Source organism: Coptis chinensis, chromosome 6, assembly GCF_015680905.1.
Source record: "Coptis chinensis isolate HL-2020 chromosome 6, ASM1568090v1, whole genome shotgun sequence".
NCBI classification, from domain to species: domain Eukaryota; kingdom Viridiplantae; phylum Streptophyta; class Magnoliopsida; order Ranunculales; family Ranunculaceae; genus Coptis; species Coptis chinensis.
Genome location: NC_141461.1, coordinates 22,182,241 through 22,205,344, shown reverse-complemented (window position 1 = coordinate 22,205,344; position 23,104 = coordinate 22,182,241). Strand labels below are relative to the sequence as shown.

General features: G+C 39.9%; 2 protein-coding genes and 1 long non-coding RNA gene across 3 annotated transcripts; all 3 read right to left on the bottom strand.

Moving 5' to 3' along the window:
* Positions 1-2,901: 2,901 nt before the first annotated feature.
* Positions 2,902-3,975, bottom strand: LOC147492112 (uncharacterized). Its single transcript, XM_086567407.1, has one exon. The coding sequence runs from the start codon at positions 3,973-3,975 to the stop codon at positions 2,902-2,904; it is 1,074 nt and encodes a 357-aa protein (XP_086423533.1).
* A 1,610-nt stretch (positions 3,976-5,585) lies between these two features.
* On the bottom strand, positions 5,586-6,419 carry LOC147492111 (uncharacterized). The gene is made up of 2 exons (XM_086567406.1): positions 6,149-6,419; positions 5,586-6,028 (listed from the first exon to the last, which is right to left on the bottom strand). Exons 1-2 carry the CDS (start codon positions 6,417-6,419, stop codon positions 5,586-5,588), a joined length of 714 nt encoding a protein of 237 aa, XP_086423532.1.
* Positions 6,420-12,215: 5,796 nt separating this feature from the next.
* Positions 12,216-13,228, bottom strand: LOC147492110 (uncharacterized). Its single transcript, XR_015198091.1, has 3 exons — positions 13,146-13,228; positions 12,939-13,013; positions 12,216-12,456 (listed from the first exon to the last, which is right to left on the bottom strand). It is a non-coding gene; the product is annotated as an uncharacterized LOC147492110 (long non-coding RNA).
* Positions 13,229-23,104: the final 9,876 nt, after the last annotated feature.

Genomic DNA, 23,104 nt, shown 5'->3' with positions numbered 1-23,104 from the left:
TCTCCTTTATTATTCTCTACTACTTAAGCTCTTCCTAATTTCGTCCCCTTTTTCATATGAGCCTTGATGTGGGCTATGTTATCCCCGGTCTTACCAACACCTTGGATGCCCTTGAGATGGTGAAGGCGGAAATCCACGAGCCCGAAGGATGAAAGGCCAAATATGCTAAAATGGAAGCCGAGAGAGATGATGCCCGCCTTTCAGCCCTCAAACACCACAAGGAGCTCCAGCATGCAGAACAGGCGCATCAAGACTATGCGGCCGGCATCACTTCCCAGTTGGAGCGGCAGAGGGAGTCGGATAGGGCCGCGGCTAAGAGGGACCTGGAACAATCATTGAAGGATGCCGCCGAACATTTCAAAACCTTGGCCTCCAAAGATCTCCAGGGAGCTGAGGCAGCGTAGAAGCCCTCACACCGGCTGGCGTCTCGCTTCTTCCGACCAACCACTGCTCGCCCCCCGAATCCGGGTCGCCTCTCCCGCTCGGACCACGGGCGCTATCCAGCCTGGCGTGTCATCCTCCCCTATAGATGTGGATGAAGTCACTAAGGCCGCGGAGGAGGATCGACTGTCGGTGGATGCCTCGGAGGACCCTAAGTGATGCTTGCCTGTTTTCAGCTTTTAAATGTTTGTTTGTCTGGTCATGTACTTCTATGAACTCGATTTCTTTTTTGTTGCAACTTGCGGGCTTGGATTTCTGGGTAGTCCCAGCAAGCCACGGATGAATGCGCCTCTAGCACAACAATTTGCCCCCACTTAACTGGGTGATATACATGTCTCTTTTTGCGTACTGAACGCCTTTATTTCCGCACTTGTTGACTCATTTGCATTGTATTGCAGCTTGCCTGACCTAGCCTTTTATCCAACGCTCCCCCTAGGCGTTAGAGCCGCTGAGTGTGCCTAGTCCACTCGGAGTGCCCCCAAATTGAGCTTAGAGATGTTGAGGGCCGCTGAGTATGCCCGGGCCACTCAGCGTGCCCCCAAGGTGATCATGGAGATGTTGGGGGCCGCTGAGTACGCCCGAGCCACTCAACGTGCCCTCACGCTAACTTTGGGGACGTTGAGGGTCACTGAGTATGCCCGGGCCACTCAGCGTGCCCCCAATTTGTCTTTGGAGAGGTTGAGGACCGCTGAGTATGCCCGGGCCACTCAGCATGCCCCCTAGTTGACTTTGGAGATGTTGAGGGCCGCCGAGTATGCCCGGGCCACTCAGCGTGCCCCCAAGTTGGCTTCAAAGATGTTGAGGGCCATTGAATATGCCCGGGCAAATCAGCGTACCCCCAAGTTGACTTCGGGGATGTGGAGGACCGCTGAGTATGCCCGGGCCACTCAGCGCGCCGCCAAGTTGACCGTGGAGAGGTTGAGGGCCACTGAGCATGCCCGAGCCACTCAGTAGGCCATCAGTTTGCTTTTAACTTGGAGCCCCCTGTCCGCTGCCTTTGGCCTAAATCAGGAATGAATTTACATACATTAGATGGATGAATATTGCTACTGGTTTCATTGATATATTAGCTGATTCAAAATATCATTACAAAACGCGCATGTTTTTTTCTTAAACTTGAACAAGACAAAGACAAACTAGTGACAAAATCACTCATGGAATTTCTTCAACATCTGGATATTCCACCACCGCTTGATGTCCTCCCCTAGTGCTGTCTGCAGTCTGTAGGTTCCGGATGTTTCGGCCTCCACCACGGTATAAGGTCCTTCCTAGTTGGGACCCAGCTTCCCGTCGGTCTCCTCCTTGGTGGATGGGGTCACCCTCCGAAGTACTCGGTCACCAACCATGAACCTCCATGGTTTCACACGTTTGTTGTACTATCTCTGCAGCCTCCTGTGGTACTCTTCCAGTCTGATGCGAGCGGTGTCCCTTCTCTCCTCCGTGAGGTTCAGCTCTTCGGCCAACAATTTCTCATTAACCCCCGTCTCCACTGCCTTGGTCCTAGTCGTTGGAGCCATCATTTCCACCGGGATCACTGCCTCCACTCCATAGGCCATCGCGAACGGGGATTCTCATGTACATGTCCACGGCGTAGTGCGATATGCCCACAGTACATGGTTCAACTCATCCGCCCAGCACCCTTTGCGCTCCTCCAGCTTCTTCTTTAAATTATCCATGATTATTTGTTGGAGGACTCTGCCTAACCATTCCCCTCTGGGTTATTAGGGGCAGAAAAACCTTCCTTCACTTTGAAGGCTTAGAGAAAGACTCTCACCTTTCCCCCCGTGAATTGAGTTCCGTTGTCCGCGATGATGGTATGCGGCAACCCAAATCTGCATATTATATTCTCCCACAAGAATTTTCTCACTTGTTCCTCTTTCACCTGCTGCAGAGCCACCCCCTTAACCCATTTCGTAAAGTAATCGGTCGTGGCTAGCAAAAATCTCCTTTTCCCGCTGGCCATAGGCAAAGGTCCGACGACATCCAGCCCACATAGCAAACGGCCATAGGCTGAGAACTTTGTGCAGAGGTTCTGCAGGAGCGTGTATCAATGGCGCAAAGATCTGGCATTTCTGGCATCTCTTGGCATACTTAGTAGCGTCCCTCTTCATGTGAGGCCAAAAGTACCCCTGTGATAGTTGCCGATGAGCAGTTGTCCTTCCCACCGAGTGGCTCCCACAATCTCCTTCGTGAACCTCACCCAATACCTCTTACACTTTCCACAGTCCCAAGCATTTCAAGAGTGGTCCACTGACACTCCGCCGATATAATTCACCATCTAGCAGAATGTATCTTCGCGACCTCTGTTCCATTTTCTTTCTTTCCCCCTTGTCCTCTATTTCTATCCCCGTGAGATAATTTTTTATGGACTCCACCCATCCGGGCTCTTGCTCCGTGGCTAACCACACCCCCTGGTTTTCTGCAATGCTTGGTTTGCTTAGTACCCGGACTTCAATGGATCTACCCTCTGTTCCTGATAGCACCGCGACAATATATGCCGTATACCGGCATGCACTCTTCTCCCCGACTCAGATGAATGAAACTGATTTTCTCAAAATGGTCAGCTCTTCGCTGCAACACCTCTAAGTACTTATCCATTCTAGGACATCGAGCCACGAACCCCCCATTGACCTGACTTACCACCAAGTTCAAATCGGAATATACTTTCAGCTCCCGCACGCCCAAGTCTCTGGCCAAGTCCAACCCTGCAATCACTGCCTCATATTCTGACTCATTGTTTGAGGTAGCGAACCCCAGCTTCATTGACAGTTCCAGGCGAGTATTCTCGGGGGTGACCAGCACCACCCTAATCCCATTACTAGTGTAAGTAGCAGACCCATCTGCGAAGACCCTCCATCCGTTTCGCATGTCCCATGGGTCCATGGGGTCTTGGTTCGGGGTTGCCTCCTGTTCCATGACCATCTCCTCCTCCCATGTAGGGTCCTCGGCCGAGAAATCGGCCGGAAACTCTGCCATTGTCTGGGCCTTCTCTGCGGTTCTGATTTGATACTCAATGTCATACGAGCTCAGTAGCACAGCCCATTTCAACATTCTCCCCGACTTCTCTGCCTTCAATGCCTGCTTGAGTGGCAGGTTGGTCACCACTACCACTAAATGAGCATCAAAATAGGGTTTCAGCTTGAGTGCCGAGAAGACCAGAGCCAAGGCATACTTCTCAATCTTAATATATCTCGTTTCGGCGTCCAACATCGTTTTGCTTTGGAAGTACACCGGTCTTTCTGCCTTGTTCACTATCCTGATCAACACTAAACTCACTGCACCCTCTGACACCCCTAGGTATAAGTACAACTTCTCCCCCTGCCCTGTCCGCGACAGGATCGGGGCCCTCCCCAAATATTCTTTCAATTCCTGGAAAGCCTTTTCACATGCCTCCGTCCACTGAAAGTTGGTTGTCCTTCTCAATAACAAGTACAAGGGTCGGCACTTATCTGAGGACTTAGAAATGAACCTATTGAGTGCCGCGACCCTGCCGGCCAACCGTTGAACCTCCTTTACGTTCTGCGGAGAGGGCATTTCCAACAATGCCCTTATTTTGTCTGGGTTGGCTTCTATTCCGTGGTACTTGACTATATACCCTAGGAATTTCCCAGATGTCACCCCAAACGTGCACTTTTCTGGATTCAACATCACAGTTTGTGCCTTCGTAATATAGAAAATGTTTCCTTCAGCCCCGCCAAATGTTCGTCCTCGGTCATACTCTTCTCCACCATGTCGTCTATATAACTTTCCATCCGCTTTCTGATCTTACTCTCGAACATCTTCTCCCCTACTCTTTGGACTGTTGCCCCCGCATTCTTCAAACCGAAGGGCATCTTGGTGTAATAGTAAGTTCCTCCTTCCACTATGAATGATGTCTTCTCTTGATCCGGGCCATGCATCATCACTTGGTTGTAGCCCATCGACGCGTCTATGAATGAGAAGAACTTATACTCTACAGTACGATCCACCAATTCATCTATCCGCGGCATCGGATAACAATCCTTCGGACATTCCTTGTTGACGTCTGTGAAATCCACGCACATTCTTACTTCCCATTCTTTTTAGGCACCACTATCACATTCGACAGCCATTCAGTAAACTTGCATTCGCGGATGATACCCGCATCATTAAGCTTCTTTACCTCCTCTAGAACACCTTGTGCATACTGTGGTTTCATACCCCTCATTTTCTACTGGACTAGGTGGGCCCCTTCCCGCATATGCAACCTGTGACACACGAACTCCAGGTCCAAACCCACCAGATCCTCGATCGTCCATGCGAATACATCGCTGTTTTCAGCCAACAAGGCAATCAGTCTTGCTTTCCAATCTTCTAACAAGCTTGCCCCCACATTCACAAACTTCTCCTCCTCGGCCACTCCGATGTTCACAACCTCAATCTCATCCATTGTCTTGTCCCCAACGAGCGACCTCTTTTCTTCGGCCGCGGTTTGTAATTGCTATGCTCATTTGTCCCCTGTCTCTGGTGCCTTGCCACCAGGTACGCGAACAAGATCCCTCGCGGTTACTTGGTGGAGGTTCTGAGCCGCGACCTGATCACCCCTTATCTCGTACATTCCCCCATTCGTCGGAAAACGGATCACCTAGTAATAAGTAGAGGGGATTGCCTTCATCTCATGAATCCACTTTCTCCCCAGGATTGTTGTATTGCGAGTTAGTGTCCACTATCATGAACTTGGTGAAAACGGTCGCCGCCCCGCGATCATTGGCAGTACTAGTTCTCCTAATGGCTCAGTCATACTGCCGTTGAACCTAAACAAGTTAGTCCGCGAAGGCTTCATCTACTCCCTTTCTATGCCCATTTCTTCCATCGCTACGAAACAAAGAAATCCACAAAATCCACCAACTTCACCATGTAATTCCCCATCGCTATGGTAATTACCAGCGCATCTTCGTGTGGCGAACTCACTGACTCCAGACCCTTTGGAGTGAACTCTATCATGGCATTGCCTTTGCTACCCCCTGGGACTGGCCGCGGGCTACTCACCACTTCGTTTATCTGTCGTACAGACTAGCTCTCTTCCTCACCTTATCCCTGTGGGCGTTCCTTCCCAGTGTTTCTCTGCTGAATATGACATTTATAGTGCCCAAGATTCTGGCCGCAATCGAAACCCTTTCGATTGGCTAAACTTCCTTAACATGTTCCTTAAGCAATCCTCTCCCAATCATCCTCTCTACCAACCACTGTAAAGCAAAGCGCTCATTGGTAGCATGGTTTCTGACCTGGTGGTACGCACAAAATGGCTTTCCCTCTATCTCCTTGGGTGAACTCCGCAGTTCCTCTTCATGCCGCTGTCCCTTGATCAGTGGCAGGATTTCCTCCAACGGCTTGTTCAACGGAGTTACATCCACTTCGCGGTAAGGCTTTCTCTCCCTGTATTCCCTTCGGATTTGTTCCCTGCCCCTTTCTGCTCTCTGTGCCTCCCCTCTATAATTTCCTCTCTCTCTAGCCGCGACCCTGTCCTTGTCTTTCTGTACCTTCGCGACCACTACATGTACTAACCTTTCAGGTTTCTTGTGTTCCTTACTGTTTCTCCGCAAAATGTCCTCATATATGATGTATCTTTCTACCTCCAAGTACAAAGCATGTAGGGTGGTAACCTCAATTTTAGACACTGACTCATGCTCTCGGGTCCCTTATTTCAGCCCATGCTGGAATGCTATGACCGCGGTGCGCTCATCCAAACTCTCCACCCTTAGCGTCTCCTCCTTGAATCGGCATAGGAAATCTCTAAGTGTCTCTGTGGACTTCTGCTTAACATTAAAGAGATCCACTACGTCCACTACCCTCTTCTTCTGATGGATGAAGTGACCCATGAAAGCTTGCTCTAACTCCTTGAACCTTTGAATGCTCTGCGATGCCAACCGATAGTACCAGTCAGATGCTCCCCCTTTCAGACTGGTAGGAAACACCATGCAACGGAGGCCATCATACTTCGCCTCTTGCCACAGCGGCATCTACTGCCGGAAGTGATGCAAATGGTCCATCGGATCTCCTTTTCCGCCATACCTTTTGAACCGTGGCTGTGTAAACCTCTTGGGTACCTCTGAATTCCAAACTGAGTCAGCAAAGGGATTCTGATTCAGGCTGTCCACCACCTTCTTGGCCGCCCCGTGTTTCTCCTTTTCCATAGCGCGGTTAGCCTCTCTGTCTTTTTGATCATCGCCTGCACCATTTCCATAGTAATACCCCCTGCATGGTTCCCTCCGGTTTCCTGACAAAGGTCCTCACTCTGCTCTCCCATTTCACTACCCGCAGGTACGGTAGTTTCCGCCTCTTCCTGAGTGCCTTCCCTTTCTCTCCTCAACTTCTCATTTTCTTCTCTAAGTCTACCTACTTCCTCCTGGAGCAACCTAGTTGTCTCAGCCACTGAATCTTCGACTTCCTCTTCCCCCACCTCTATGTTTTACACACTAGTTGTCTCGTTTTGTACGGCCTCCTCCCTCACCAGCCTTCCTCTCCCTCGTCCTCTACCTCTTCCTCGACCTCTTCCTCTCTTAGCTGGGGCCATGCTTTAAAACTTCCCAAATCGTGGACCTACTTCGTCCCCACAGACAGCGCCAAATGTATGAACACAAGTTCTAGCATATATTATCCTATGTCCTAATCCTCTCACTCCTCTCTCCTTTCTCTTTTCCTTTTGTTTTTTTTTTCTCTACTTCTACTCATACTGTTCCTACTTATATCCCTCCTCCTCTTTTCTCATCCGTTGATCGCCCCTTATCCTCTGGTCCACACTGAGGCACCTGTCCTCTTAGTCCACGACCTTGCTACTGTACCCCTGTCTCTTCTCTACTAAGTTACCTCCTCTTTGACTCTGACCGTCCTTTTCCTTCTGCTCTTATACGGCCTGTCCCCCTTTAGGGTGTCGCAGACATGATCTGGTGTTTCGTGCCTCCACTCCCTTATCTTACTTTCGGCCCGCGAGCATGCCACCTCGATCGTCCTAAAATAGGCTAATACAGTTGATTTATTATTGTTTAATATCCCTTTGGTTTATTTGTTAATCGTTTTTTGAAAGTTTAAACAATTTTTTTTTCTCACGAGTCCTGACCTAAGCTAACAGCTTGCCGCACACACCCCTTCCTCTCTCCCGTCTATGGCGATCGTCAGTAAGTATATGATTTTGCAAAGTTAATTAATTTGTAAGCCATCTGGGGTGAGAATATATGATTTCGCTTGGTCATCAGAGAAATAGTAACAAACGTTGGCACTTTTTTTTTTTTTTTTATTGGATAAAAATCTTTAAATTCTTAATTTGATTGTCGCCTTGAGTTACTCTTGCATTGCCAATTTTTTCTCACTATTCTCACTAACTTCTCAGTTTGCTAATATTTTTTTTTTTATGTGCGGTAGAAGGTGTTAAAACCCAATTCTCTCTTTTAATTCTTAAATTGTTATTTTGGACATTTGTAGTTCAATATCTACCTTCAGAAAAATGACGAAAAAGGTGTCATTAGTCAGTTGCAGTCTATGAAATCTTGCCATGACATCACATCAGACTTCCTCACTTTGTCGGCCCATGAATCCATTGCCTCAAAGGCCCTTACGGTTGCCATTGCTTCTCTATCCAATCTGCTAAGCTTATATTCTCCAGGAAAACCAATGCCTACACCAGAAGTAGTAGTAATCCGCACTCGGTCACAATCATCTCACGGGGGCCAAGCAATGAACGTGAAGTCCTCAAGTTCACAAAGCGGGCCCGAAAGCACGTATGGTTGAGGTCAGCCCCGAAAGCAGTTCTTTGGGAAGGGGGAGGTCGAGACGGAAAGAAATTGGTTTGTAGTAAACTCATGGAACACCGGGACAAGAGCCGGGTAGAGAAGCCGGCATGAAATATGTACTGAATTTCTAGAGTTGGCATCTGAATTCTATGGTGTAGCAATCAGTGGTGAAGAGGAAGAAAATAACATTATGGTTTGCAAGTCGTTGATCTTAAGTGTATCTGCTATGGTCGTACTAGAAAAGCAAGATAGTTATGCTACATTAATGGATTCTGATGTGAAACGAGCACTCAAGCTGCTTGACAAGGCTGGGAAGGTATGGAAAATAGAAAATTGTTTCCAGCAAAACAAAACGATGGATTGTTGCCTTTCCATCATAGTACTGACTACTGAGCATCGACATTGATCTCCCAACCTTGAAATCAGTTGCGTTTCACCTTCAATTAACTACTGTTCAAGTACACAATGTTTAACAAATGTATTTTGGCTTTTAATTATCAATGTTTGATCATCAGTTGGTTTTTATAAATTTAGTTACCAAGTATCGACATTGATCTCTATTCAGACTATGCATGTATGTGATCAATGGCTACCTAAGCTATATTTGCTTTGGTGTTGCTCTAGCTCAATGGTTTTATCCATAAAAAAAATATGATTGTTCAAGCTGAATAATCCAACACGTTTTAAGCCCGTCCTCTTCCCCTGCCCCCTAAATTTTCGGCCATATCTAGCTTGGTTCTCAGCTTGATTCTCTGCTAATCTTAAGAGATAAATTTCATGCAATGGGGTTGCGCCATTAATGTTTTTCCCCCTTTTTTATGTAAGGTGGACACCTCAGCTTTTACGCATAAAAAACGAAAAAACAAAAAACTTAAGAAACACAACGCCCATGAATAAGAAGAAAGAAAAAAGAAAGCATATCCTAATCTCCTTCCGTCACATCTTTTTTTCGGCAATTTCTTCCTTCCTCCACATATGGACAAAGGAAGTAACCCAATTTTCATTTTCCTTGATAATGAGTTTTTTTTTTATCACAAATTTGAAAATGGGTCTAATCTTTAAGAACATCATGCTTCTTGATAAAAACTCACCCCGTCATCTCAATATTCACGAATATTATCAGGTTCCATTATCTAGATCTTAATATCTTTTCGTTCACCTAGCTTCAAAAAACCTTTTCTCATATACCCAAAACTTGAAAAAAAAAATATCGATCCCCCTCTCTCTCTTAAAGCACAAATTATAATCAGCATACGAGATTTTTCGATCATCGATGAGGTTCAGATAATCACATTGGTCTAGCATCAAGGTATTCTCTTTGTCCTCTTTAATTCACTAGAATTTATTTGGCAATAACAATTTTTTCCCCTATTTGTATATACCCAAGGATTTCGATATATAAAACCTTCAAAATTGTATTCGATTGTTTGGCAGAATTTGCATGAGAGTGTTGAATAGTTTTTAATTTGATCAATCATATGCTAGACCATTGTAATAAAAAAAAAATGCACGATAATTGGTTTATGTGCTGAAATATTTGGAGATAAGTTTATGTTCGGCAATACATCTTCATCGCTGTGTGTAGGTATATTTAACTCATATAATATACTATTTGATTTTATACAGTGAATAATTTTTTATTTTATATATTTTTTTTTTGTCTGCTTGAAGAGAATTATTCGGAAATGGTACGTATTTAGTCTTTCAATAAATAGTGCTCTCAATAAAACTAAAAGCTCATATGTAAAAACATATTGTAACATGTACACTAACACCCGACTTATATACCATTGTTCAATAGGTAATTTAAACAAACAACGGCAAGCGAAATAAGTTTACATCACTACACCATAACAGGCTATTTGCAATAGCAAAAACCGTTGCTAATCATTTTCGCAATGGCGTTGGTAAAGTGTTGGAAATTTTTGCAACGGTTAATAAGCGTTGCAAATATTATTTGTAACGCTTGTTTATGCCTATTTTGTACAAAATTTTAGCAACGTTTATAAATTTGTAACGGTTATGAACCGTTACTGATAGGTTGCAAATAAAAAAAAAATCTCATATTTTGTAGCAACCAGCTAAACCTGCCCCATTTTATCAGGACGCACTTAACCTGCAAAAATAACACTACTTGTTCTATATTGAAACAAACATCTCAAAATATACACTCCATTCATTCTTCAAAACACCAAAATATTCTAGAATATAACTTTAACATTGAGTTTTTCCTACACTTCGTATGATCTTCAAGTGTACAAAATATCCAAAAGAAAATTGGCTACACATAAAAGTTAACCAACCTTTATCAAATCGGCTCAACAAAAGTCTTGGACCATTTGATTGTATTGCAGATTGAAACATCGCCAAGTGTTCTTTCCCCAATATACAACTCGGTAGTATAATCAAAGATGTCGTCAACTGTGATACTATATGAATCTGCGGAAGTAAAATCACTAGACACACTCCCAAGTGCAACAGATTTTCTCTTGAAGTTCTTCAATAGACATCGTCCGAATGGCATAACATCTGATTCTTCATCAACAACGGGTGAACGACATCTTGCCTAAAACATATAAGAGTATTCATGAATGCACGTACTTCACAATTCACATAAGCTATATATTTCATAACAATGCTCTATCTATTTAAACCAATATAGTATATGAGTACTATATCGGGGAGATGATATGTGTAGCATGCGACCATGGAACTCCAAACGGGAGTGTATCTGATGTATGTGTTCGAGTAACACAGCTCATGTCGGTTATAGAAACCCAGAGTAGTTTAGTAGGACTGGACCTGCACAAGTAAGCTTGATTAACTACTACCACTTCAGAGTAGTTATGATTATATTTATACAGAATTTAGTTGTCAATGTAGATATGATCTTAAATACTTGCATTTGCCATTGGCAGACACAGTGATCTATCTTTTGGTCCCGGAGAAGTCAGATATGTGGATGCCAATGACATTCCTACATCCAAGCAACCTATCTCGGGTAATTACCAGTGTTTGAACCCACCAAGCTGCACCTAAAAATTTAGACTGCATTCTATGGGTCATGTGCGTCCTTTCGACCTGCAAGGGCAAAAGATGCATTGGCAATGCCATTTACACTTAAATATGTATACAACATTTATATATTGTTACCAACAAAGAGTAATGTAATATAGCTTTGTACATGACTTTCATGGCATAATTGTTTATATGTTTTCTTTATTAAAAACAAAAAGCAAGTTGAAGGATATTTCTCTTGATCCTTGTTGCTCTAGAATATCCATGTATCTTTTGTTAATCAAGGTTTCTAATTCATGCCCTAGTATATAATCGGGAAGTGTTTGGTAAAGATCCAAGAGCAATTTTGATAACAACAGATAGACAAGCTAGCAAAAAGGCAAGCTCTTCATGTCAAAATGTTTGATCCAAATTCAAACTCCAACTCATGCACATGGACATATTTCTTGAACTTGAAGTGAAGAGCTAGACATGAAAAGGATGCAAAATGGTGCCATTAAAATCAGAAATTGTTTCTTGGATTTTGTAGTTACTCCTTATTAGATAGCCTAAATTGTTTGGATTGATGGACTCTAACACCAAACTAAGTGAAATTTCATTCCCAGGCCCTCAATGTGTGTTCACAATGATCAAACTTCAACTACTTAGAAGTGTAGAAACTTATCCTATAACTCTACATCAAGGTTACAAAAACTGTGTTCAATGTTCAAATGGTTAGAATACATTCAGGGACTTCTGCATACACTTAATTCAACCGTTTAGACATAAATTTAGTAACAATTAGAAATGTCATTTCAATATAAGCACCTAGAATTGAGATAGAGATGGACATTAACCAAAAGGAAGAAAGAAATAAGAACACTAATAGCAGGTTACCAAGGGCACCAAGGATAAAACTAGTAAGACTATACTCGAAGGAACTTGCAAAAACAACACAAAAATAACTCATGTAGGCTGGTATATAGTAATATATATAAAGAGGTGTCTTATTGTCAACTATAAGTACCTGCGAAATATTTTCAAACTCTGGTGGGTCACGTGCGTAAACCTCCAACTTTTCCTCCAGAATCTTACGCGCCCTCGACTCTTCATCAAGTCGTTGCATCACTAGTCTGAAGTTTCCATCTGTTGTTTCACACTTTCTCTTTTCTTCTTCAATAATTCGATTGTAAGGAGCTGCGGCATGTACAACTGCCTTTGAAACACCAGTTCCTAATCCTCAAACTCGGCCCTTGCCATCACGACCTAAAACCTAACCAAAGAGGAAATAAATGAACAAATTCAGACAAGAATTACCCTAACAATACTGCATATAAGATATTGTGCAGTTTAATTAAGCGTGAATCAGTAACATATTTGTCTTTTGATGTTTCGAATCTCGATTATAAGGTCCAGTACCAATCCAGTACCAATTTCTCTTGGGAATAGAAGTGGGAATTTGCCCAAGTTCAATCCAACTTCATTTCATTGGTGTAGTAGCTTATAGCTATTATGCGCCGATTAAGCAGTGCTTAAACTGCATAGATAAGATACATATACCATGTGATGGGAAAATGAATCTATACAAACAACAAGCATCATAGAAATTGAACACATAGACCTAGTGTGCAGCAAGTAGGTCCCATATGAAAGAAACCAAACAGTGAACTCATTTAAACATTCAAAGCCAGACCACATGCATTTACATGTACCACTACTTATGCAAGGGAAAACTAAAGGTTTAAAAGGATATACCTTTGCCACAGGGTCATTATCTAAATCTTTATTTCCCAAGAAAGGGTCAAGACTCACAAGCCGCTTGATTTCATCCTATAAACAAAAATTATAATCATATACAATAATCTAAATGCAAATGACTTCAAATTAAAAAGTAAAACAGAAAAAGAACCTTCCGGTAAAACATGAAAACAGATAAAGAACAATATATAAGGTAAACCTTACCAGACTAAGCTTCACTGCTGGAAAACAGGAACCATCCTTGCTTGTATGTGAGCGACAAATATCTGCGTCCTTGTGACCTTACCATCCGGACTTTCCTTAATCTAAAACGAATAAACAAACCCATAAGCATATAACATTACTGCAATAAGTCTAGAAGATATTAGTAAATAATAAACAGTACCAGATCATCTTCAATCCTAGCACATCCATGTCTACCAGATGTGTGTGGCAACCTCATATTTTCCCTAGAAGACTTGCCTTTTTCTCGCTTAATTTGCTCTTCATCCATCGAGCAAATTTCTATAAATCTTTCCCAATCTTCTTTCTTTATACGCTTTGGTATATTTTCTATACGCTCGGCATTAGTTGAATATGCATCATATACCTTCCGAAGTCTGTATTTCCATCCTTTCCAAGCTATGTTGGTTTTTAGTAAAACCCCTGCTTCGCGATCAGTGTAAGATCATACTCATCCTTAAATATGATACATGAAAAGAGAAAAATTTCATTAAACTTTATAAGAAAAAAAGACTGGAATTTAGAAATAAAGTATTGAACTTACTGAGACGTTTTCCCAAAGGTGTTTTTTTATTTCTTTCGTCATAGTGGGCCAATCAGCATAAGTAGGTGGACAATCCCGTCTAGCCATTTTACCTATAAAACTAACATATTGTGCAGAACCAGGACCAACAGGTTGCCCACTACCGTTGAATCGAACTTGCTTTTTTGGACCTAAAGATTTAGATATATCCATGGGAGTTCAGAAATTTAAATTACCAAACAATGACAACATGTGAAACAAATGAATATTATATGGTTACCTTTGGGTTGTGACTCACATTCTCCAAGTTGTGAGTCGGTTTCCTCAAAGTCACTAGGATGACTAGATCCGCTTTGCGACATGATTGATTCCAAACTAAATAATCAAGTCACCAAGTAACAGACATTACCAAATATAAGTTTAGACATTACCAAATAATCAAGTCACGAAGAAAGAAAAACAGCATACCATTCAAGATTAACTATATATTCAAATAAGTTAGACTTACATGAAACCAAGTAACAGACATTACCAAAACATGATCTTTGCATTTGTACCTCCTAGTAGCAAAAAAGGAGAAAATTGATACAAAAATAGAAAAACAAAACCAACAAACAGACAAAAAAAAAAGCGAAGTACTGAATTTGCTCCCTAATATGATTTCGGTTTGACTATCTATGAAATTTCATCGTCTTCCATAATAACAAGAAGTGTTAATCCAGCATAAACAACTTTGCAAAAACATAAAACACAAACCCTACAATTAAAAAAAAATACATTTTTCATATATAAACATCAAAAGTATGCAAAGATTGAAAAGAAGAATTGGGATTTAGCAAAGACCAGAAGACGTAGGAGCTAAGGTACAAGTATGCAAATCCCACAACTACTTGCGTGCACTATATTTCAACTTGAAAGAAATATAGCGTTGTTAAAGTCTCAAAATTTGATACCCTTTCATTTTGAATGAGCGAAACGCACAAATTAAACTAAGAGTTCCAAAACAACATAAAGTTTTAACATTTTAATTCCAAGACCATGTGAATCTGTTGAATTCCATGAGAGAGAGAGAGAGAGGACTTGTTCATGGCGATAACAGAGAGAGAATTGAAGTTGTGCAAGATGTCTTCGATCAGCTGAAATAACCGTCAAATAGAGAGAGATATGGAAAGATAGAGAGAGAGAGAGATGAGTTGGGGAAATGGAAAGATTGGGGGGAAGGATTCGCGCTCAAAGTTGATTTTTTGGGGAAAAATAGTTGACCGGTATAAACTGACGATTTAGTTTTCCACAGTCATGGACCGTCAATTACCGAAAAGCCCGTCATATTTTTTTTAACAGTTAGTACCCGTCAAATATTGCCCGGCCTTACAGTCAAAAAAATTATGTTTTGACATAGTGTACCTTTAATAAAACAAAGTATATTACAACTTGATCTATTAAGTTTAGACATTCACTGACCTGAGTTTCCTAATGATAGTCGTCAGTGTTAGCAAGCTGCGGTTAATATGAGAACCTTCCATGAGCCTAATACCAACCACCTTCGTTTGCAAGGCACGTTCACTTCCTGCAAGGTCCACTAGATTCTGCAAAAACGTGGATAGTTGATGAGACATAATCAACTCCAGAGAAAAAACAAAGAAAGGGTTACTTCAAGTCTTTAACCCCAAAACAAAGACAAACACGTATGAGGAGAAGAAGAAGAGGGAATACCGGACCGCTATATAAGATTTCCACAGAGCCTCGAGTATTCATGAGTCCGCTCTCTGCAATCTGAAATCAAAGGGGAAAGCAGCATGTTAAAAAGTGTTAACCTCAGGTTGGCTTACTCAAACTATATATGTATATGGTGATGTTAAGGTGTCAAGGTTTACTAGACTACTAGAGGCATACACCAAAATATGATTTCAAATGAAGCATGAGGCAGCAGACCTCATCTATAGATTTTATTAATATAACTCACCAGCTTAATTATCTGATGCGACCTTGAGCTTTTATGATTTTGTGCAGTTTCCCCCACTTGCCTTTGAGCTGGAAATTGAAAAACAAAATGCGAGTAGATACTTATTAAAGGACATCAGCTAAATAACACACACACACAAGCGGAGCGCAATTGTGTATTTGTCATGCAATGTAGCAAAAAATCCAAAATACATGACCATCGATCATCAATGGAATGAGTATACTACTTTAAAATAATGACAACATTTGATGCAATTAAATGGTCTCACTAATCTAATACAGCATTCCACTTTCGTCCAAAAACCATGACCATCGATCATCAATGGAATGAGTCTACTACTATACGATAACAACAACATTTGATCCAATTAAATGGTCTTTCTAATCTAATACGACATTCCACTTTCAATTAAAAGACAATAATTTGTCTATTTTGTATTTTTTACTTGGACAAAAAAAATGTATCAAAGAATGGTTGATAAGTGTAGAGAGTCCTACGGATGTGCCGGGTAAAGTCACGTAGATGATAGAAGTGAGCAGCTCTTGATAAAATTACCTACAAAAACATGGTCACCTTCACAAATTGCAATTAAGTTCCTCAAATTTTGAAAGTCTTTAGCTACTTCTTAAATTTGTTTTTCTCCCCCCTTTCTCGTGATTCAAAAATGAACTTCAAACTCAGACGACTTATACAAAAAACACTCGTTAAAACTACGTATTAGTAAAATCATCTTCCAAAATACCTCAGGATCATCCAAAAGCCGAAGAGGGCCAGAATCTCGATTCAACAATTCTATGACAGTTTCATTGCAAATCTCCAAAGCAGAAAATTTAAGTATGTAATCCCTCTCTGGAGTCTTTGTTGAATCGATAAGAACCAGCAAGGATAACCCTAACCTAGCGGCTGTGAGAAAGAAAGAGAGGTTTTCTATATACCGAGCGCGATTTCTTTTTTGTTTCCCTCTTTGTTGTTTTGGTTTTTAAGATTTGTAACACTTCTCAAACGATTATCAAGCGTTAGTAAAATTCACCAAAATAAAGTAACACTTTACAACATTGCTAAAGCTTATATAGCGTTGACAAATTACTAACGGTAAATAACCGTTGCAAAGCAAAAAAGTGCGTGTTGCAAATATCATATTGTGGTGTAGTGCATTGTAAGTAGGAGTGTAAAAAAAAACCATTGACCCATCATTCGGTAGGGTACCCGGTCTTCACCCGCCACCAAGAACCATTGCACCAACCCATAAAATAGACCCGGGCCGCCCAAGCGCCGTTTTGCGGTTTATTGGGCTATGGGTGTAGGTTCTATGTTCAAACCCGACTATTCCAAGCCTAACATTTTTGATTAGCCAAGGTGAAAAGCCGTTGACCCAACCCCGTTGACCGCACAATTTCAAGACTCTAACTCTAATATTTTTTGTATTTTGTTTATAATTTCTTTTAACTTTTGTAGAAATTTGAGAGATATAAATACAAACTTATGAGTTCAATATCAATTTCACATATTCAAGTTTGAACATTGGGAAAATATCGAAAATTCAAATTCAACTTTTTGAATTTTGGAGAAGATAAATCATTCATCATTGTATTCATTTTGAATTATTTTAGTTTATATTTTATTGTTTTGTACCATAGATCCTCATCACATAGTAGTCCCATCTTCATTTTATCATGCTATGGAAAATAATCAATTTACAAATGGTAAATCAATAAATAAGTTTCAAATTTACAAATATGGTTTTGGATTCAAATTCAAGTTTTTTTATTTATTTTTATTTTTTATTGATTGATTCTATTTTTCTCTATGCTTTGAATTCAAATATATTACTTGCAGAATTAAAAAAGTTTTTTTTAGTGAAATTGGGTTAAAATGATAATTTTCAAAGACAACCCGTCCCCTTTGACCCCTATTCATTGATGGTACTAAGACATGACACTTCAACCCTGACCGGGGACCACTGATTTGTATCCCCTAACCCGCCCATACTAATATCCAGTCATCACTATTTGATCCGCTGTTGACCCCATCCCCGCCCGTATTACACCCCTAATTGTGTGAATTTTCTATTGTATGTGAAAATAAAAATGACCTAGATCTCTTCTTTCCAGTTCAAGGTAGCATTTCCTCCTGGTATCCTATCAAGGTTCTATATGGCATATGTTAAGATTGATGAGCCATTGTGAGAATTCATCAAAAGCATAAAGACACACTTTGTCCTGCATTGACCACTGCGGACGCAAGAAACGGTACGTCTCTACTTTTCATTTATAATCCATGTTTATTGTTTTAGAAATAATGTCTTGCTTTAAATTTGTGAGGCATTATGGATATATATAGTTAGACTATTCCAGGAGAATTGGATATTTACTATACATTTCTGATTAGCCAAGGCAAGACATTTGTGGATGGGATACTATACATCTATGCACTGTCAAAAATATTCTTATTAATAAGAGTCAGAAAGAAGTTGTCTTATAGAGGACCTACTATGGTTACTAACACACTTCATGTCTCCAAAATTAGATTGATAATGAGAGAGATATGTTCTTATTTTTGAGATATACACAATTATACAAATAGGTTTTCTGAACAAGGTGAAAATGAGAATTCAATTAAAGTTGGGCATGTATACATGGAGACCAAGTACTTAGGAATTGTAAGCAAGTACTTTTCCCTTAAGCCTATGATGAATTCATTTTAAAAGTTGCTTTAAATTGTGGACTGTGAAAGCCTGCATCATATGAGATGAGTTTTAGCAGGGAATTGGTTTGGTATATATATATGTTAAAATTCTCATAAATTGTATGTACTGATGACATCACATAGTAGTCCAAGAACTTATGTACGTTCTAATGTAGTTGAAACATTATACCCACATATCATATTCACCCACCAGACTACCAAATTTAACTTTTGCAATTCCAAGTAATATATCACACTCAAAATCGATATGTATAAGCATATAGCTTAGGTTTTTGTATATACTTTTGAATTGGTGTGGTATATTGAGCTTCTTTTGGAATTGCAGGACAAATGGGTATTTGGTGCATCTTCCAAGTGAAATGGCACCAAGTATTGGTTGTACTCTCAACAACATCATCTATAATCTGTGATGTTTTTTTTTTTTTTTTTGCTTCGGTGAGATTTGAATGTATCTGTAACGTGGAGATGTATGCATGTTAGTTGCACTGTATAAGTCGTGTATTAGGATTTTTGGGATGTGTGTATATATATAGTTTTCTTTTTATTCGAGGATTGGTTACTTGACTTAACTGACATTAGTCGAGATGGTTAAGTAGCTGGTTCTACGAATCCGTATATCTTTTAGTAGTTGAATTTACGACTGAGGTATGAGGTTTTATATTTGGTTTGGATGTATTCTTATTAAATTTCCAGGTTATGACAGTTTTATATTTATGAAATGTCGAATATACAAAGGAGACTCTGTCGAAATTTTACTAGAAAAGCCACGTATCTTAGGTATGTAATTGCATGAGATTTGGGGAGTTACAAAGTGGTATCATTATACTAATATTGCATATACATTCCTGTTGAATTGAAATATTCTCCAACTACCTATGTCGATCACTTTGTTCTCTTTTAGCTTTTGATACCTTCCCCTCCTAAAAAAGAAATTCGTAAATCCATGTTGTTCCCTAGACTCTGTAATAAACTTAATTACTTATTGCATAATCGTGTGTGTTAAGATTTATACCAATTTGGTCAATATTTTTGTTTGGCTTTCAGTTATGTAAGTGAGGTAGACATTGATTACACTTGAGGTATTATACCTTTCTGTAATCCCTTTAAAATTTATACGCGCTTAACGGATTGTACCCTCATTTTAGGCCACTTAGGTGAATATGATTTCATTGCCAATTGCAGAACTTTGAAGTCACATCTCTTTCATTTGGGTCAACTGTGCCAAGGCAATATCCTTTTCATGCTATTAACGCTCCAGTGCCTTTCTTTTAACTTTGCACTTTGTTTATCTTAACCTTGCATTTTGTTTCTTCATCTTTGTTTTTAGACTGTAATAGTTTTACATTGTAGGTTTATTATCTGTTTTTGTTTCTTTCATTTAGTTACATCCGATTGTGTAACTTCTTTAGTTATCATACATTGTACTCGGCATTTACTAAGAGGTTCAGTTGACATAAACAAAACAAACATGTTTACAACATTCAAAGCTTTGCATTCAAAGGCTTTCGGAGGTAGGAGAGGGTGGCACATTCAGAAGCTAAAAAAACCAAACTGGCCCCTAACTCTAAATTTCAGACATGCCCACAGATAAATGAGAAGCACATTGCATTCAGAGGCTAAAAAACCAAACGGCCTCTAACTCTAATTTTCTGACACGCCCACAGATAAATGAGACGGTATTCACAACAACATACCATTCCAAGTGACTAGAGAATAATATCACAACTTCAATTACATTCAGATGGCAAACATTTGTGTGGTGCAAATGTGACTTATCTTAGCCCAACCCGGTCTCGAAAATAACTGCCTCAAGGACAAGCTCTTAAAGTTGCATCTACTTTGTAAGACTAGAATTCAGCTGTCATGTATAACAGTTTCCTGAAGTAGTCTTAAGTACAAGGAATTGATGGAGCAAATGTCAATCTCCAAAGCAGGTAACCTGAATGATCAAATTGACTTGGGAATCTAAATAAATTACATTTTTGTTGTGATAACTATTATTTGTCTCAATACTTCAATATTGCAAATGGTGCAATATGATGTACAAACAAACATTCATTGTCACCTATATCATGATATTCATCTAGATTTGAAATTGACATCGATTTGTCTTTTCAAGCTCATCTAATGCATCGACCCTTAAAAATTTAATGCATTACACTTACCAGATCAAGGTTTGAGAGCTTGCAATCTCTTAAAAAAAATAGAAAAACATAAACCCTTCAAACAAAGTATGCAATGAATCATTAGCTATTAATATACATATATAATTTATTCAAGTGGACTTTAGGCTTTTGAGTCATTAGCTATCTATGTAGCAAGTCCGGCCATAGGCCGGGCCAAATGGCTAGTTGAAGGACCAATTTGCCAATGTAATTCTATTTTATCGGCATTGCTAATTGACTTTATGGGATCAATCCACAAAGTCCACACCCTAAAGCCTGATATGAAAGAAACCCCAACTTGAAATACATCCAGATGTCATGGCACCATTATGTCTACAGTCTTTTGTAAAAGAGAAAAATGCTAGAGAAATTTTGTTTTATTGGAATTTTGTCATGAAAACGTCCCCTATGTGAAAAAAAAGCTACAAATTGGGGAAGCCATGAGCGCATATGTGCTGTAAATTATCGTTATGCTACTTTTCCCGAAATGAATTCTAATTAATGTTCTAAACTTCTACCAATGGAATTTTTAGGCCCAACCTACATTCCCCAATCCCCATCAAAATGCTTCAACCCATTATGTTTACAATTACAATTTTTCTATAGCAACACAAAAAATGAACTGAAACTTGTGAACACACTGATGTGGCACTTGAGTTCACGTGCCCTTTAGTCTTTACTCTTTTACTATCTCTTTTCCTTATTTTTTTTTTTTTTTTTCTTTTTTTTGTGTTTCTTTCCTTAAAATAAAACGTGCGTTTCTTTTTTTTTTTTTTGTGTTTCTTTCCTTTCCAAAAGAGAACCCGGCCAAGGACCGAAAGAGGAATCACTCTCAATTTCGCTCTCTCCAACAATCAGTCATCATATCACCAATTCTTCTCTATTGTTGCTGCCCTTGCTATCCCCTTGTTACTTCCCATTGATATGTAGTTCAGGTACAATTAATCCACAATTAATTTGGTTTATTTTGTGATTTATTTCGATCTTTGGCTTGTAGTTGAGGTAAATTTGAATTTGTAAGTTTGGAATTGATAATTGAAAGTTGATGGGGTTTCTTTTATTGTATTAATTAATTGTTTGTGTCGGTTGTAGATCAATGTGAGTTGAGATGAGAGGAGCTAATGGTACCTCGCCTAGTCCAATGAAGGCTAGCCGCTAGGCGATTATCTAATTTAATGTGAGTTTTTGTTTGACTGATTTCCTCCTATCCTCTCTTCTTTGTAGATTATTTGATTGTCATTGTAGGCTATTTGTATACAAACCAAAACTTTGAAAGCCTAGAAAAATGCATGCCCAGTTCAGATGTGATATGATTGTGTCGCGGTGCCTAAGTACACGATCTAAGAGATCATTGTATCGAGTAGTTGGATCATAGTCTCTTACCATAAAAATGGCTGCATCAGCACCAACTATGAGAAATCCACCGATCCACATGTGATGCGTGAACAACGAAAGTTATGTACCATAGTCAGTAGCTAGATATGGATAAAGGGGCATGGAATACATATGGTGAGTGACAACAATGGCTCAAGAGCCTAATGCATATCTCGCCGCAGCAGCCTTCCATTACAAGTCTTTCATCTCTGTTGATGAGGCATTATACTTTTCTAATAACAACTTCTTGCAGCCCAGTCATGATGATGATCTTCTCATGTACGCTCGGGAGGCTAAACGCCCCTTTCAGCTCTTCGCCCATCTAATTGGAGTTACCTCTCCAAATTTGAAGGTTATTATGCCCATCTTGATGTATTTTACATATGCTCTTTAAGTTCTTACTTTTATATTTGTTAGTGTTGAGAGTTAACAATGCTGCTCATAGAGTATCTTGTTAAGCTACTGCTACTTGAATTTCCTTTATACTAATTGTGCATAATTTTAAAAACTTGTTCATTTTATCATTCCAAGGAATAAGTGGAAAATGTTGTTACTAGTTCTTCTAAAGTTCTTTGAAAAGCTTGTTGATGGCAGTCCTTATGTGTATGTTTCTACTTGAGACAATTTACACTGATATTCTTGGAATTGAACATGTGATTTAAACAATGATTGCTAAATGGATCTTTAGCTTAACAGGCAAAGCGCTTGGGATCAATATGCGGCACACACAAATACATATCCCAAGAGATGGTGGTTCAAATCCACTAAGATCGTTGGAGTTGAAACAAATGCCAAATTAGTATTGATGGCATGTATTTGGTTTCTTGTGTCTTGTCCTTGAAGTCGAGTTAATTCTCTTTACAATTAGTTAACTCTTTTGAATTTTCCCTCACTTGAATATTCTTAGTGTTCAAGTTTAGAGCTATTTGCAGCAGGTGCTCTGAACTATGGCAGGAGCCCTTCGCAGTGAGCAATTACAGATAGCCTTGTTTCAATATTTCCTGACTAAGTCACCAGTAAGTCGGTATGTTTTGTGATTTTTAATTTTTGACATATATGTAAAAAAGGTTAATTGATATATACCACCAACACTTAAATGGTTACCACTCGTTTTTTGATTGACTCCAAACCCACCCTTTTTTTTTTACCAACATTTGTGTTGTGCCCCCCACATGATCAGCCTTTACCCATCTAACAAGAAACATACATC

Excerpts from the sequence above, each read along its gene's own strand:
- LOC147492112 (XM_086567407.1), bottom strand. The coding sequence starts at position 3,975 with ATGCCCTCTCCGCAGAACGTAAAGGAGGTTCAACGGTTGGCCGGCAGG.
- LOC147492111 (XM_086567406.1), bottom strand. The coding sequence starts at position 6,419 with ATGCCGCTGTGGCAAGAGGCGAAGTATGATGGCCTCCGTTGCATGGTG. Across the intron at positions 6,029-6,148 it reads GGAGACGCTAAGGGTGGAGA|AAAGATACATCATATATGAG; the intron begins GTTTGGATGAGC and ends ACTTGGAGGTAG.